This window comes from Phycodurus eques, chromosome 9 (genome assembly GCF_024500275.1).
Source record: "Phycodurus eques isolate BA_2022a chromosome 9, UOR_Pequ_1.1, whole genome shotgun sequence".
In the NCBI taxonomy this organism is placed as follows: domain Eukaryota; kingdom Metazoa; phylum Chordata; class Actinopteri; order Syngnathiformes; family Syngnathidae; genus Phycodurus; species Phycodurus eques.
In genome coordinates, this window is record NC_084533.1 from 23,905,926 (window position 1) to 23,922,542 (window position 16,617).

At 40.4% G+C, this 16,617-nt stretch overlaps 2 protein-coding genes across 2 annotated transcripts; one reads left to right on the forward strand and one right to left on the reverse strand.

Moving 5' to 3' along the window:
• Positions 1-65: 65 nt before the first annotated feature.
• Positions 66-11,303, reverse strand: srp72 (signal recognition particle 72). The gene is made up of 19 exons (XM_061686421.1): positions 11,184-11,303; positions 10,594-10,714; positions 10,350-10,470; positions 8,368-8,511; positions 7,252-7,363; positions 6,660-6,691; positions 5,846-5,970; positions 5,665-5,722; positions 4,923-5,054; positions 4,701-4,829; positions 4,546-4,618; positions 3,291-3,355; positions 3,082-3,177; positions 2,878-2,981; positions 2,679-2,756; positions 2,435-2,572; positions 1,467-1,504; positions 1,221-1,380; positions 66-544 (listed from the first exon to the last, which is right to left on the reverse strand). Exons 1-19 carry the CDS (start codon positions 11,281-11,283, stop codon positions 373-375), a joined length of 1,998 nt encoding a protein of 665 aa, XP_061542405.1. The 5' UTR covers positions 11,284-11,303; the 3' UTR covers positions 66-372.
• Positions 11,304-11,947: 644 nt separating this feature from the next.
• On the forward strand, positions 11,948-16,357 carry LOC133407564 (leptin receptor overlapping transcript-like 1). The gene is made up of 4 exons (XM_061685598.1): positions 11,948-12,037; positions 13,334-13,409; positions 14,148-14,334; positions 14,415-16,357. The coding sequence occupies exons 1-4, from the start codon at positions 12,022-12,024 to the stop codon at positions 14,529-14,531; spliced, it is 396 nt and encodes a 131-aa protein (XP_061541582.1). The 5' UTR covers positions 11,948-12,021; the 3' UTR covers positions 14,532-16,357.
• Positions 16,358-16,617: the final 260 nt, after the last annotated feature.

Genomic DNA, 16,617 nt, shown 5'->3' on the forward strand with positions numbered 1-16,617 from the left:
AATTTTTTTTTTTTTACAAAACTGACACTATACTCCAAAACATGAACTATCGCTAGAAGAATGAGCCCAATGCGGTTCATTTTGTACTTTTTAATTAAAATGTGTTTCATTTTTTGGAACACTTCACATGAGTTTTGTCTTGTGGTAACAGAAGGTCACAAGACAAAAATAAAAGAAACACTCGTAGAGACATTTTCATTTTTTATCGCAACCGCCTTGGAGAGTTCATTTTGTGCCGTTTCATGTCCGGTAAAAATAAGACAAAAAGTAGAGGGGAGTTGGAGGGTTTTGTCTGTCAATTTAAAAAAAAAAAAAAAAAAAAAGGTAGGACCCGAGAATGAAATAAAAATTGAATGGTCCTTCGTTCCCCGGCTACCAGCCTCCTTTGCCGCCCTTTTTCTTCTTCTGTTGTGCCTTCTTGCGCGTGGCCCCAGAGGACGCGGGTTTCTGCTGCCGCGGAGGGATCACGTTGGTGGGCGCCGAGCAGGACGCGGACCCCGGTCGAGGGGACGTCGGGGGGCTGCTGGCAGTCTTGCTGGCATCGCTGCCACACAGAGGGAGAAAGAGCACTCGAGGATGTTCATTAATTAAATATAGCAGAAGATTTCACACAGTGGGGGAAGTCTCCAAATTCGAACCTTTCCGCAAATAGCGAAACATCACGAGTAATTGACGCCCCCCCAAAACAGGTTGGTTATAAAGTTTTGCAAGATAGCAGCAAAGCACCACTTGTGTCTAAACGATTATGAACGTTACTGAACTGTTACTTTACTATAGGTGAGTTTTTTTAAGAAAGTAACAGTGGGAAGGTTCCCTGCGCCCCCCCCAAAAAAAAAGTGAAGAGGTGAATTCACCAATATGCGGCGTTGCCTGTATCCCTAATTTTTTGCGAGAGGTGTAGATTGTGATCCACATTTCCAACTTGCGGAGATCCAATTCCCTGTTGCGGTACAAAAGTTCTGCTTTGTAGTAAAACCATTGCACTTTGTTATCTTCTTTTTATTGTGTGAAATGATGACAAACTTCGGACATTCATTCTTTTACGGACTCTTTCCTCCTGGCTCGTCATCATCGCACCTTCTAAGTGAGTCTACACTAACATAAGCCCACGTAGAAAAATGAGTCATGCTTAAAGGCAGAGATTTTGTTTTGACTTTTTTGTAATATGGTTGTCAGATTAATTGTTTCAGGTCTATTTCATTGAACATAAAGTTACTCACAGCTCTGAGGAGGCTCCCGCCGTGGCCCCCTGCGTGCCTTTCCCGATCTGCTCCTTCTTCTTCCCCTTCTTCTTGCCTCGGTAGTAGGCGCGCTCCTTCATGGGCAGCCACCTCTCTGGGTCGGGGGTGGATTTGGGGTCGCAGTTCTTCGGTAGTTTAGCTGGAGGGAGGAAGATGAGGAAGAGGTGGGCACTTAGGACCTCCAGGCAGGCCAGGACGTTCGATTTATTAGTGAGCAAAACACACCTTTCTTTTTTTTCTTCTTCTTCTTCAGATCCCTTTGTCTGTAAAGACAACAGATGTACCCATAAATTACGGAGCCAATTAAATTCCATTTATATATTGCTAATTCAAAATGGAAGGTGTCTCAAGAAGGGGGGGTCACAAATTTGCATGTTTTTCGTGACACCTATTCTCAGCTTCTCCCTGAAAATCTCTTTCCGAAACGCCTTAAGATTCCACAAAATGGTGCCAAATCCCTTGCAAATAGGAACGTAGCAATTACTATCAAAGAAGTAGTTTAAAGTGATACATCGTGACTGTTGTAAGATCTCTGTATGTCGGGCAGGTGCTAAATTCAGCCTGGGCTGTTAGAAGCTCCAGAGAGCCTTTGCAGCAAGTGTATGATTTTAATGTGCATTCCTTTTGAAATCAAATCATTAGTGACACATTTCTTTTTAAGGATAATGTAAAATGAGTTTGAAATGATATATTCTGAGATTATAGTTTGTGGTATATTTCCAGTTTCAACTTTTAATATATACACAGACTCACTCTAGAATTCCACGTAAGAATCACAGCCTGAGTACAAATCAGTTGTATCTATCTTATCTTTAACAAATTTGCATTTAGTCTTCAGGAAGCTTTATTCAACTTTTGTGCTTTTTATGTGCAAATTCATTATTTCAGTGGTGATTTTTTTTTCATTTTCCTATATTTAAGCACAGTGTTAATATTCAAACTGTGTCTGTTACAGTGGGTTACAATAATATTAAATTAGGAAGTACTTGGTGTAAAAACTGTGAGTACCACTGAGGTATTTCTCAAATTCTAGCAGAAGTAAAAGTTTTGCTGTCTTTAGCTGCACAGGCACGAACTACTGGGGGAAAAAGAGAGGTTAGTAACATGCAGTAATTCCAATTTAACTTCCACTGGAAAAGCACGATGAAATAAATCAAACAAACCCAATTAAAGTGATGAGAGGAAATTGTTACCCTTCTTCTTTGGGAAGGTTTTCTCCGGTGACTTTGGCTGCCTTTTTCCTGACGTACGTGGCTCCGTGCGAGTTCTCCAGCTCGTCCACGTCCACCTTGAAGGACATGGTGTCCGCCGAAGGGAGGTGCTTGCTCAGGCTGGAGGGGAACACTGAGGAAAACGCAACATATTTTTGCGCTCAGAAGTTGTAAGACATTCAAGCTAAAGTGAAAGAGAAGACGTGATTTGTTTTTCCAAGGATACGATTTGGCTTTGTCCGTGTCCACCAGAGAGTAGGCGGAGATGAGTTGCGCCAGCGTGTGAATGTCTTTCGGGTTTTGCCTGTTTAAAGAAATAAGGTTTTATTAATACATGTAACAAAAGACACACACACAAAAAGAAAAAATACCGGCAATTTCCATGCATCAATTTGGCGTTAAAACGCTGATAAAATAAAACTCACGTCCACAGCTGCTCCAGATCACAAATGGCTTCCTTTTTCCGCCCGTACTTCAGTTTGAAATTGGCAGCTTCTCGCATCAGAGCCAAGTGGGCCGTGGATCCCGGCTGTGGAAGAGAAAGAAGAGGACATGGGTAAATATTATAGTAACAAATTACAATCCTTTGCTGCAGCTGAGGGATGAAAACAACATGACAAAAAAGAAACCTGTTCGGACTGGTAGTGCTGAATAGTTTGTCGAAAAACATCAATAGCCCCGTCTATGTCTTCTTCGTGCGAATACATGGACACCAGAGCGGACACCTGAGGAGCCAATAGCACCATTTAGTTTAGGCTGACAGCTTGTTGAAATGCTCAATCACTGGAATGGTAGAGAAGATGCTGTCCATCATTAAATCGTTTTGCCCCACACGTACCATGCCCGCTTTGTGCTTGAACTCTTCAATGGACCTCAGGACATCGCAGGCTTTTGTGACGTGACCTGATGACCAAAAATCTGTTCGTTATAAATGATTGTCTTAAAAAAAGAAAAAAGTTAATTACACTAAAGTATTTGGGAATCATAGCTTGTGTGTCCATATTCGCAGGAATTTGTCATACAGCAAATGTGTATGAAAAACACTTCTAGGCTGTATATAAAGAACAATCAGATGAAAAACAGCACTTCTAGGCTGTAAATATAGAACAATCAAATGAAAAACAGTCATTATGGTGGTAACTGAGTGTGCCTCCTTGTGCCACATGACTATGTATTCTTACACCACTGCAAAAACTACTGTAATTTCGCATTTCCCCCCAAAACAAATTAGTCAGAAGTCGATAGAGCATTATACTTCCTTGTAGGTACCGCCAGATCGATATAAAATGCCAAATATTAATGATTTTGTTCTGATATTTTTAGACGGGGAAGCGAGCATAATTAGAGATGTCCACAAATTTTGGTGATGATTGGCTGCAATTTTGTGGCATTAAGCAACGCTAAGCTTTTTTACATGAAGCATGGACTGGAATAAAAAAAAAAAAAAAAAAAAAAAAAAAAAAAACAGAATTACACCAGCGCATGGACACAGCTGAATATTTCTTTGAAAACCGACTTAAGTACAGATAACGCTTATGGCATATGGTTCCATCCATCCATTTTCTGAGCCGCTTCTCCTCACAATGGTCGCGGGCATGCTGGAGCCTATCCCAGCTATCATCGGGCAGGAGGCGGGGTACACCCTGAACTGGTTGCCAGCCAATCGCAGGGCACATACAAACAAACCACCATTCGCACTCACAGTCACACCTACGGGCAATTTAGAGTCTTCAATTAATGCATGTTTTTGGGATGTGGGAGGAAACCGGAGTGCCCGGAGAAAACCCACGCAGGCACGGGGAGAACATGCAAACTCCCCACAGGTGGGGCCGGGGATTGAACCCGGGTCCTCCGAACTGTGAGGCTGACGCTCTAACCAGTCGTCCACCGTGTTATGGCATATGGATAGCAGCAAATTGATGGTGGGCATTATACAGAGGTAGAAGGGTTTTCCTGATTTTGGGGGAACTAATTTTACTTAAGAGCATATCATACATGAGAAACTACGGTAGTTTGTTGCCCGCCATTCATTGCGTCCAAATGTTGGTACAGTTGTAAACAGAGGACAAAATGATGTGCACAAATGCTTGTACCTTGAACTAAATAGAGTTGTGCCATTGTCAGTTTGATGGCCGACGCACTCTCTGGGTGTTGTTCTGAAAATTGCTGGGGGGGATGAACAGCACAATTATTTAGCTCACAGGTGTCATAGGCTCCAGCTCATCCCGTGACCAGAGCGCTGCCCTACCTGGAGCAACTCGACTGCTTTGCTGTGCTGCTTCTCCCTGCACAGTTGAGCCACCTGGATCAGAACGGGTCGCGGGTGACCCGGGTTCTGCGACTGAAGGCCAGAAGCCAGCTTTCTGCACTCGTTGGCCTGTTGGAAAACAAAAAAACAAACAGACAAATACTGTTCAATTTAAACAAAGCACACAGATGTACTGAATAATTAGGTATGCTCGAAACTCACCTGGTTAGTGTACATGGCCAGCAGGGCTTTGTTGAATTCGATGGCCTGTAGCTGCTTTTTGGCCAGCTTGTATTCGACCCCTTCCGTGTTTGTCAGCTTTACCTTCTTCTTGGAGTCAAACACGTTTTGGTCCTGTGGAATCATTGCCTTTATGATCATTTCAATAAATGAGAAGTTTAAAAAATGTTGCCGCCGAACCCACTGTCACTGATTGACATGAATTTGAGTGGACGTTTCTATCACAACAGGACATACGAAAAAGTCTCAAGGACCCATGCACAAAATTGAACCGGATATCAGCCACCATTTTGGGGGGCGAGTTTCATTACAAAGGGGGCTACAAAATTAGAAAACATGAAAAAGAGGCCTGGAAAGTTGGAAAAAAATTGCCCCTCTCACCAGTTTCAACAAGCGACACAAAATTGCATATATAAGTCTCAAGGTCCCATGTCCGAAATTGATCAGGATTCCAGGGCTCGCACTTCAATTAAATTCTAATAGGGAATTTTCCCCAATAGACCCCAATCGAAAGTAGATACCTACAGTACGACAGATGGGCTAATGGGGGATTGCGATCACTTTTAGGTCATATGCCATTTAATCTGTGGGGAGCACAGCGTAGAGATTTTGAGGATTGACTATGAAATGTGGTGTGCGTGTTCATCATTGCTTCCAGCTTTATTGTTGCGCCTGTCTCTGTGACCTTCATCAATGAAAATACACAGGCTTGCCATCGACTCACCTTGTTTATTGTAATGATGTTGTTGGCAGTCACAGCCAGCAGGCCCACATCGGAAGGCCTAAAATAAGCAAAAACAGTCAACAGTATTATATGGATGAAAATTAACCATGAACGCAAGAACAAACTGCACACAAACACAATCTTATGCCTCTGCGTGTAAATAAAAGAAGATTTCTCTTACTTGAGCTTGATGACCTGGTTGTAAAGCTGGAGCGACTCGTCTGTCCGACCCTGCAACTGCATCACGTACGCCATCTGGGAATGGATGACGGCCAGCTCTGACTCGATGTCCTCCTCGGTTATGTCCTGCAGGAGACGACACCATTATGAAGGAAAAGAAGTAGGCCTTCGACATAATATGTGTGTGTATGTATGTGTGTGTGTATATATATATATATATATATATATATATATATATATATATATCATGAATTGGACTACCATAAAGGGGACATATTTTGACAAACCAACTTTTTCGAGTATTTGGGATGTAATATTGTCTCTGTAGTGTCTCACTAAAATATGAAATATGAATAAAAAAATCATGCACGCATTCCTGAATTTCAGACGCTTTCTGTCGAGAGGACTGAAATCAGGTCATTCGAATTTCTCTAGCTTATCTACATCAGTAGCGAAGATCTCGGCCTACCACTTTGCTCCTGAACCAGCGCTAGCAACATAACAAACACGTGCGCTCTCATAAATCAGTCTTCTACACAGAGGTAGCCAATCAGAAGAAAGGAGGCGGTCTTAGTCAAATATGGACAAAGCGGATACAAAACTGGGGCAAACAGAAGTAGCTGTTTGATAGGCCTTTTCTGGACACTCGTATAACAAAACCAAGGTGTTTTTTTTTTTTTTATGAAATTGACACTTTTATACTAAATCCATGTTAGAGAGTCACTCTATGGGGGTTTAAATAGCTAAAATACAGGACCTTTAATTCAAAGATACAATGATTATAGATATAGATTACAGTAGAGGAACAAACTTACCGAATCATCAGCCAGTGACCTCCTGCAAAGCGCTGAAACACAAAAAATAAAACATTGCGTTTGCGCTGTGGGAAATGGTCCAATCTCACTTAATTGCTCTGGAAATTATTCTGTATTTAAATTATGTATCTACTTTGTTCATCTTTGCCAGTGGTGTACAGTGAGATGGAGAACAATGAAATGCTCTTCCACGAGATGGCAGAAGGTACAATCAACCTGTGTATCCAACTGTTAGCAGTCATACAAGAGAATAATAGCTTGGTCATTCCGTAATACTTTCTGTCCTGTTTGACATGCTTAAACTTAATCGTATGCCTGGAGATTTTGGTTATTATTAAGAAAACCATGTAAAATGGCTAGATATCAGCTCTAAAATTAACCATTTATGAGCTATTTATGTTCTCATCATTATATATGTCCCAACAAATGTATCTTAAGTTGTACCAGGCATTAAATAGGAACAAAAAACAAAAGAAACGTCGGTGGTCTAATAAGTTTTTCCATGACTGTATATGCCTTCGCTCAAGAAAGGTTGGTAAACGCTGGTTTAGAATATAAAAAAAGGTGGACTGGGAATGCGACTGGGCCTGACCTTCAGCTTGTTGAAGCTTTTTGTACGCTGCCGTCAGCTGACCTCGGCCAATCAGCATGCATGCGGTGTTGTAGCAGAGCTCGTACGTAGTCTCGGGAAGGCCTAAATCTTCCTGAAAAGGAGAAACAAAATAATACACAAAGGGCCGAAGATCTGAAATAGCAACCGCTAAATTACGTGTTCACTCACTAACAGATTGTGTGCGCTGTTGGCAACAGGTGTAAAAGTGGATGTATTTTTTGTGCTTAAGGTAGCGCCGATTGCGTTCACAATGGAAAATTTGGTAGATGGGATGGTCAGCGTGTTATGACACGATTAGAAATCTGCCCAACCAAGACTGACTGATCAGAGAAAAAGGGTTGTCGCAAACAACAACATTTAATGTATATAAGTTGGTGTTTTGCCCATTAAATTCTTTGTGACCTCTCTCAAGCCCAAGAGCCTGGATTCAGGTTTTTTGACGCAGAGGATGGCATGAGACCCCAACTTCATGTCGCCCTGCCGGCGGTGGCGGCCTGAACTCAGCATTTTCCCAACATCCAAATACACACAAAGGAGAACGTTAACAGAGCCGCTGTAACAGTCTGCTGCTGACATATAGCCCCACTTTGAACAACTCAAAAATCATGAAAAAATGAATTTTGAAATGATGGAATTTAGAAATGTTAGTGAAAGAGAAACAAGCATAATTACCTAGTTACAGAAAACAAATCTAACGCTTCAGTAGTTTGGGCAAGCCAGCAACTGCATGAAAGCCATGTTTTGTTTAAGTTAACACTCCCCGACCTCCTGACAAATTGAATGAGACCAACCATTCTGGGAAACATTGCATTTAATACTAGGGACAGCAAACCCCAAAAACTCCTCCGGAGGAGGCCAGCACCAGTTGTCACAGTGCGCTGAAATGACCCCTGAAGCAATAAATGCAGAGTTGAAAGGAGTTTTTTTATTTTTTTATAGATGACATGACTTATAGTAATTGGCCCCGAGTCAGCACGTTAAACATTCAGAAGCTCCAAAATTACATTTCGTAAGTCAGGCCCATAGCGTTGACTGTTCACGTTGTGACACGCTAACCCACTCAAGAGTGCCTCTGCTAACTGGAGCGACAGTTACCAACGGCGTCTTCTCCCACTGGCTCATAGTGGCCACAACAGCAGCGAGGTTGGTCTTGCGCTCCTCTTCGTACTCGTCCTGGGAGTTCCTGATCAGATCTGTGTAGACAGACTTGCACTCGTCGTAGCGCTCCAGTCTATACAACTGCGGAAATAAAGCCCAAAAGTATTTTGAAAGTATATGTTTAAAAGTGTGATATGCATACAACAGCAGCCGAATGCTCAGCACATTACGAACCGATTCATTGTAGTTAAAAACGAAAAACACCTTCCGCCAACTGCTTCTCTGCTAGGGGTCTTCAATCAGCGAGTAGTTTTACTTTATTTTAGCTTTATTATACAGTGGTTAACTTACTGTTACATATCTATGACACTAAATAATTTACAAATGTTACTTAAAAGTAGACTTTACACCGATTTGATCGGGCTGATTGTATCGGCCGATATTTAGCATTTTATGCTGATCGGCTTTAATGTCATAATTCGCCAATCCGACCAATGACGTCATTGATCGGCTCCGCAAAAGACATTAACTCCGTGTTGCCACCTGCACAGTATATTTGAATCTAAAAGCTAGGTTTTTTTTTAGCCTTATCGTGTGCCTTTTGACATAGTACTGTAAATATCTGATGGCCAAAGAAGTTATTTTATAAAAAAAAAAAAAAAAACGTCGGCGGTGTGGAACAGACAACACGTCGGACATAGGCAACACGTAATGCCCGGATCAGACTACAAGACAAATTTGCTCTTTCATGATTGTAATGTCAGACTACTGCAATACAATCTTGTATTCCGATACCACCGCATCCCGTTTTTTACGATCATTGGCCTTTATCTTGTCAACTCAAATGCGACCGGATACACTCGTTACCGTGGCGATGACAACAAGAGTGGATCGTGCCGACTCTATTATAAGGACAAAATGTGGAAAAAACGTGCGTTGGTGGTCACTGGTGCTCAGGACAGGAGAGGACGTTCGTTTAAGGCTTGCTTGAGGTATGTTCCCGTACTTTTAATACGATACGGCTCGCAAGCAGGCAATAAAAACTTTATGTAGCCTTGCAAGCTACTGCTAGCACGAACGGCTGAACGTAAACATGCTGCCGTTCTGTCGAATCATGCGCTAACGTTTTGGTGAGGGTGAAGTAATTTAATTAAAACTAATTTTATAACAGTAAGTTAGCACCCATTATTTCTGTCATGTAATGTTGGTTTGACCTGACTGATTAGAATACACAAACTGACTAAAGCAGTGATTTCCAACCTTTATGGAGCCAAGGAACATATTTTACAATTGAAAAATCTCACGGCACACCAACAAACAAAAATGTCACAAAATGTGGATACATGAATTACTATATTTACTTCCTTCCATCTAATAGAAGACCATTCATTTGTTCTGTCTGTCACTATGCCTCACTGGCATAAATAGAGGAACAAAGATACATTATTTATTGTCAATATAATTTTTTGAGCAATTAAGTACACAAGTATATACAGTAAATGAACACGTCATTTAGATAAACACATTCCTCCATCTTGTGATCGGATCGGTGATTGTTTTTTTTAAACTCACTGATCGGTGATCGGCCCAAAAAATCCTGGTCATGTAAAGCATACTTAAAACAGTGCCTGCACAGTTAAGAAATGTTCACCATTACAGGTCCGACTCTACGATTATTTTTTATTCCTCCTTGAAACAGTTTCTTGGGCATTTATGTGTTTTCTTACTAAATGTATGACTATTAACAGCTGAAATTATTATATTCTGAAGTGATAATTCCACCAATGTTTGCTGAAAATTCAGTTATATCGATCTCTCTATACACATACACACATTTAACATGACATTTAATAATTTGTATCATAAAAAAAAAAAACATGTTTTACCAGCATCACATCAACCACGATGTAAGTGGGAGTATTATCCACCTGTATCCAAACGAGCTTACTTTTTTAATAGCTTTAATCAACAAGCCTTACCACTTGGCCGTAGAGCTCCTTCAGCTTGTCCGTCTGTTCGGGTGCACCTTCGATGGTCTTCAGAGCGCTCTCCACTCTGTTCAAGCGATACTCGCAGTATGCTTTCTCGAACACAAGCTCACTGGAGGAGGAAGAAAAAGGAGGTTTCAAACCAGTTCTGGATTTAAACTGCATGGTTCAAATGAAAATTATAATCAGGACTCAGACTTGCAGACAAATGTCATCCAAGGTGATCATAATTTACCTGCCAAGGACCTTGGCCTGCATGTTCATGACATTCAAAGCCTCCTTAAAGGTGCCCTTCTGGATAAGGCACACTATTTTACAGTGAAGGGCCATCACATCATCCCTGTTTGCTTGCAAAACTGTGACAAAAGAAGGAGAAAGAAGCAAAACCTTACAACCGTGCAACAAAATTAAATATATTTATCATAGAAGCAAGCGACATGTTTATTTTCTAGAGGATTATAGTGACATTGCATTACATATGTCAAAAAATAAACTGTAAAATGAGCCCACTAGCTGTCATTCTAGAGACACGTCACACACCACGAGAAGGCAGTGCAACATAACACCACGTCTCATAATATACATGCAGCCTATTTAAGAACTACACTATTGTATTATTAATTACGCTACAAGACAAAAAAAAAATCAAGTCAGACGAGGGAAAAGATACATAAACTGACAAACGGCCCGTAGCCTAGCCACATGCTAACAGCTGCCCAAGGGAGTTAACCGTAGCCTAGCCACAGAGCAACGCTGACTGACCACAAGCCAGCCCCCCTCAACCCACAAGAGATGTCCGGCTTTGCCAGCGGCACGGATACCTACTTTTAGGAAGAGCTTTCAAGGCTCTCGTGTAGTCTCCATTCTGTCCGCAGCGGTTCACTTCGGTCCAGAGCGCCGCCGTGGATAGCGCCCCGCTCGCCATCTTTGATGAGTGGACTACGACCAGCCGAAAGCCGGTAGTGAAAATGTGTACATCCGGATTAACGTAAAAATAGTTTAAACTGTATTTTAAATAAATGGTCTTTTAATGTGATTATATTTTAAATAAAATATTTGTGAACACGTTATAGAAATAATTATATGACGAAAGTAAATATACATGAACCATAATCAACTCGATTTTTGGACGCAGTTCCGTTACTACGGTGGCGACGAAACAAGACTTTTACACAGGTTGGTGTGTTTCGGAATGTTTTACCAATAAGTAGTACACGGTATGCTAATTAAGCTTATTGTCATTATAATTGTTTTTGCAAATATTTTTATCATACTTCTCGGCCACCGTAGATCTTGTTCAACGTTTAAACCACAGCTGTGAAATGTTCAAGTACAAATGTGAAAAGCGCTTTATTAGAAAGAATTTCCAATCAAAACAAAGAGTCGTCCTTACTCAGTTCCATACGTTAACAAAACACCTTAAAAATCCCCAGAAAGACCGTAATTAAATGTCTGACACCATAACAACAACAACAAAAACTTAACCGGATTTTCTTCTAGCGCCTTCCCAATGGCTACAAAATAATTCCGACGTTCATGCTAGTCTTTGAAAGCATCTTAGTATTGGCTTCCGACGCAGTCCTCAGTGGATGCGAGCGAGGGGGGGGGGGAGCTGTTGTCATCTGGCCCGGCGGTGGTGTGACGACCCTTTTGTCCAGGGGAAATGGCTGGGATTAAAGGTGCGGCAATTGAATGTTGTTTTTTCCCCCACCACCACGATAGAATTTAGAAATAAAACCACGGCGTCCAACCGCCTTATCTTGACGCACTGCGTGTAAACCTTACGCACGCATTTAGTGTTAATAAGCTAGCCAAGGCAAAAGTATAGCCACGAAGGGCCAAAATCAAAATACACCACCACCGTGTCTGTCTGTTTACAACTAATGAATCGGCTATTGTGTTGTAATTCTTAAAAAGCATGACCTCATATGACGTTGTCGCCTTTTCTTTCTTTCTTTTTTGGTGATATTTTAGCGTTGTAGCAATCGCTAATAGGTTGAGGCTAACCAAAGCGTTAAATTGGGCGTGTGTTCTCCAATGTGTGTTGAAATAAAATATCGGCGAATTGTAAATTAAAAAAAAAAAAAAAAAAAAAAAAAACTCCTTGGTAGCGTTGTTTGCCTTTAATATTAACAAACGTGAAATCAGCTGATTCGTCACACGGTATGTAGCTTGGGGCTGTGCTTATCCACTCACTGGACACAGTATTACACAAAAATTAAAAATAAAGAATAAACCATAAATTAAATTTAGGAGAAAAAAAGTTCACTATTTAGTGCAACTACTAGAATCACATAGAGTTTTTTTCCATAAAGATGTTATTTTATTTGGTAAATTAATAAGTGGATACCCTAATAGCATAATTGATCAAGTCCATTTTTATCTTAATGTCGTGATAGCAATAATAATAATTAAAAAAAACTTAATCTGCTTGCTAAAAATTGTGTTTGAATCTTCTGTCTGTGTAGATTCTGAGTCATCCAGGTCATAGTAATCCAAAAAGGTTGAATTGAAGCAACTGGACTCAACGTATTTCTTGAATTTGCTTTTTTTCGTTCCAAACGTTCCAAAATTACTTCAGGCAATTATGCTATTAGGCTAACAAAAATGTATTTTTTAATGTAACATTTTATAAATTACACTTTGATACCATATTGTGGATAAAACACTGTAAATTGGGGTGAAATAAGATATTTATTTATTTTTACATACCAGACCTCACACAACAAAGACTAAATGTGTTTGAAACTTGGAGACCAAATTGTGGAATGCACTTCTGTTTGCGTGAAGAACTGCCTCTTTTGTTGACATTTTTATAAAGCAGTTAAAGTAAGTAAAACTGGATTATTTTGATGGTTTTTCTTGAGTTGTGTGAGAGACTGTATTTTGATCATACAAATCACTGTGTGAGAAGTGGTAAAATGTATTTACCTACTTGTAGGTATCCCTATTGAATTGTCCTTTCTGTCTTCTAGCTCTCATCACGCTGTCCTTCGGAGGGGCCATCGGCCTCATGTTCCTCATGCTGGGATGCGCCCTCCCCGTCTATGAGTAAGCGCCGTCGGGTATCTATTACTGTAAAACTCGAACAGTAGCCCGCAACTTTTTTTCCTCCTGAACTTTAATGCATGCGGTTTAAACAAAGTTGTGAATATAGAAATGAGATGAGTCCATGGTAACATACCGGTGTCAGCTAATTTAATATAGCCTACCATTGCTAGTTAGAAGGTAGTGTAATGCCCCTACAAATTTTCAAGGGTAGACGCAACCACCGTTGCACTTTCAATCGCTTTATTGAACAAACGGTAAGAAAACTAACACGAAATAAGTCCATTTACACACGTGATGACGATAGCCACAACTGACACCGAGTCACTCAACACGCAGACAGTCAGTCAACTCTTCTCTCTCATTATCCAACTACAATGTCACTCACCAAGCGAGGCACCGCCTTTTAAAGCCATACACACTCAAAGACACAGCTACTACAGTAGAACATGAGGATGGCGACACCAAGTGGACAAAAACGATAACTGCACATCACATTCACACCTTATTGTGTTTAATATTCTTATCCAATTACTCGATTAATTGAATACTTGATTCCAAAAATATTCAATAGCTGTGGCCCCATCTCAAGCCATTAAATTGGAATTGGACCTGCTCTCTAAATCCAGCCTTAGAGACAGCACCTTTATTTAAGGGATTACGGTGTGTTGAACAGCATTTTCCTCCCTGTGTACCGTAACAACACATCAGCACCTCTGATCTCTCTCTCTCTGCGCGCAGTAAATACTGGCCGCTGTTCCTCCTCTTCTTCTACATCCTCTCGCCCATCCCGTACTGCATCTCACGGCGGGTGGTGGATGACACCGACTCGGCCAGCAACGCCTGTAAAGAGCTGGCCATCTTCCTCACGACGGGCATCGTCATCTCAGCCTTCGGCCTGCCCGTCGTCTTCGCACGAGCTGAAGTCGTAAGTCACCGGAGTTGTAAGAACTGTTTCAAGTACCAGACGAAGAGGCGTGAAGGCGGAATTGGTGCTTATGTTTGCAGATTGCTTGGGGGGCGTGTGCGCTCGTTTTGACGGGCAACATTGTCATCTTTGGGACCATCCTGGGCTTCTTCCTAGTCTTCGGATCCAACGACGACTTTAGCTGGCAGCAGTGGTAAACCAGCAGAGGGATGGGATCTCAACTGTTTTTATTATTGTTGATATTATTATTATTATTATTATTAGCACACTATTAATGGTTTTATCATTTGGTCCTTGTTATTATTATTTTTAGTAAAGTCACTCCGAAGCCGGGCAATACTTTTTGTTTCAGACTGGCCTGCTTCACATTGAACTGACATGAGTTGTTTTTGGGGGTTTTTTCCCCCCCGGCTCATTTTTTGGGAATTCTTGTCCGACATCTTCCGTTTCCTATGTTATGATATTTGAGTGTTTGGAGCCAAACTGCCATCGACTGCTGTGTAAGCTATGAATAAGGACATTACCTGAATGTCTAAGAAGACCTGCATGACAATGTCAGTTTATTTTTGTATTATTTCAATTGCATTTGCTCCAGTCCACTAGGTGGCAGGGAGTAAATTCCCTCTTTGGTGATTTGCCAACTGCTAACACACGTTCAATCATTGGCACAAGGCGGAAAGAAGCAAGGGTTGGAATTGCAGAATATCTTGAAAAACAATATTGCAATATTTTTCTGTACAGCAACTTACACAGTAATCAATGTATTGGAAAACAATATCTGAAATATTGATATGTCCAATAATTTTTTTTGGGGAGCAAGAAGTAAATTAATCCTAAAAACCCACATGTATGTTCATTTTAAAAAAATGTTTACGCAGACTTGCACTGCTGTGAGTCTATAGCCACCGTCCACTAAAAAAAGCATACGTCACCAAATATTTATTTACTTTTTTTTTTTTTATGACCTGAACACGAAAATGTATATTTGTTGTTGTTTTTCTCTTAGTTAATTTAAAAACAAATTGGAGTTATTGTACATGTCTTCATTGGACAGTGAGTTTATCGGCTTTTAATAATGTCTAGCAAGTCTAACCATGTCACTAAAGCACCAACATTTTACATTTAAATTGGTGTAATTCGGATTTTAATGGCGCTTTTTAAGTACTTGACCTACACGCATCAATCAGCTTCAGCTCAGCAGATATGAATTGATATTATCAACTTTTAGCTCAAAATATTCCACTCATTAACCTATGAGACACCCTTCAGAAATGTTCACCGAGGTGCGTCCATACTGCAAATGAATGACGATTTATTTAGTCAATTAAAAAAATCTATTTTAATAATATGTACCCTTTAAGGTATTATCAGTATCTGATGCCGGTGTATCGAAACTGTATTGTGAAAGATCAGAATATATCGCAATATCGATATTTTGTTCCACTCTTGCTCTGCAAGCTTTTAATCAAAAATGGCGTGCCATATCATTACAGGTTGTTTTCTGTTGTGTTGCCCTGAACATTCATTGTCAATAATATAACTCCCGACCGTCGAGTCATATGACTTTAATTTTTTTTGTCACCCTGACATCATCACCTCAGTGAAGGCATTGATTGTAAGAAGAAGCTCTGGAATGAAGGCAGCTCTGTGAAAAACTACTGACATAATTTGTGTGTTTTGTTCCGTAACACTAATGCTTTGACGTCGGTCAGAACGCCATGAATATGAGACGAAGCCACTGTTGGTGATCTAAAAAACAAACAAACAAACAAAAAAAAGAGTGAAAGAAAAAACTAAGAATTTCTTGTCTAATGTTTCCGACATGGTCTGACTGTGCGTAGCTGTAGCTTGGGCATCTCTCTCTGTCTGTTACTGTTATTAGCATTTTGCTCCCACACTGGCAGTCATGTCATATTTATTTTATTTTATTTAATAGAACAGCTCATGTTCGATGCAATTATTCTATGGCTGAAGACAGCATGGCGAGTCATTGTTTTTAAATAAATTCAATTTTGGGACATTCTCTCGGACCCGTTCAGTCATTTTACAATGTTGACTACTGAGAAATGAGCAGCTGCCACGAACGAACAAATGATTTATCTTGTTCTGCTGTCATGGATAAAGCTTATGTTTTATTTTAATTTTGGGAGGAATTTGGGGGAAAAAATCATAAAAATAGTATGACTATTAATACATAAGTAATTGCATAATATAATATACTTTCAATATTTTATAATATATGTTTTTGAAAAATCCCCCACACCAAACCTTCAGAGGAGTAGT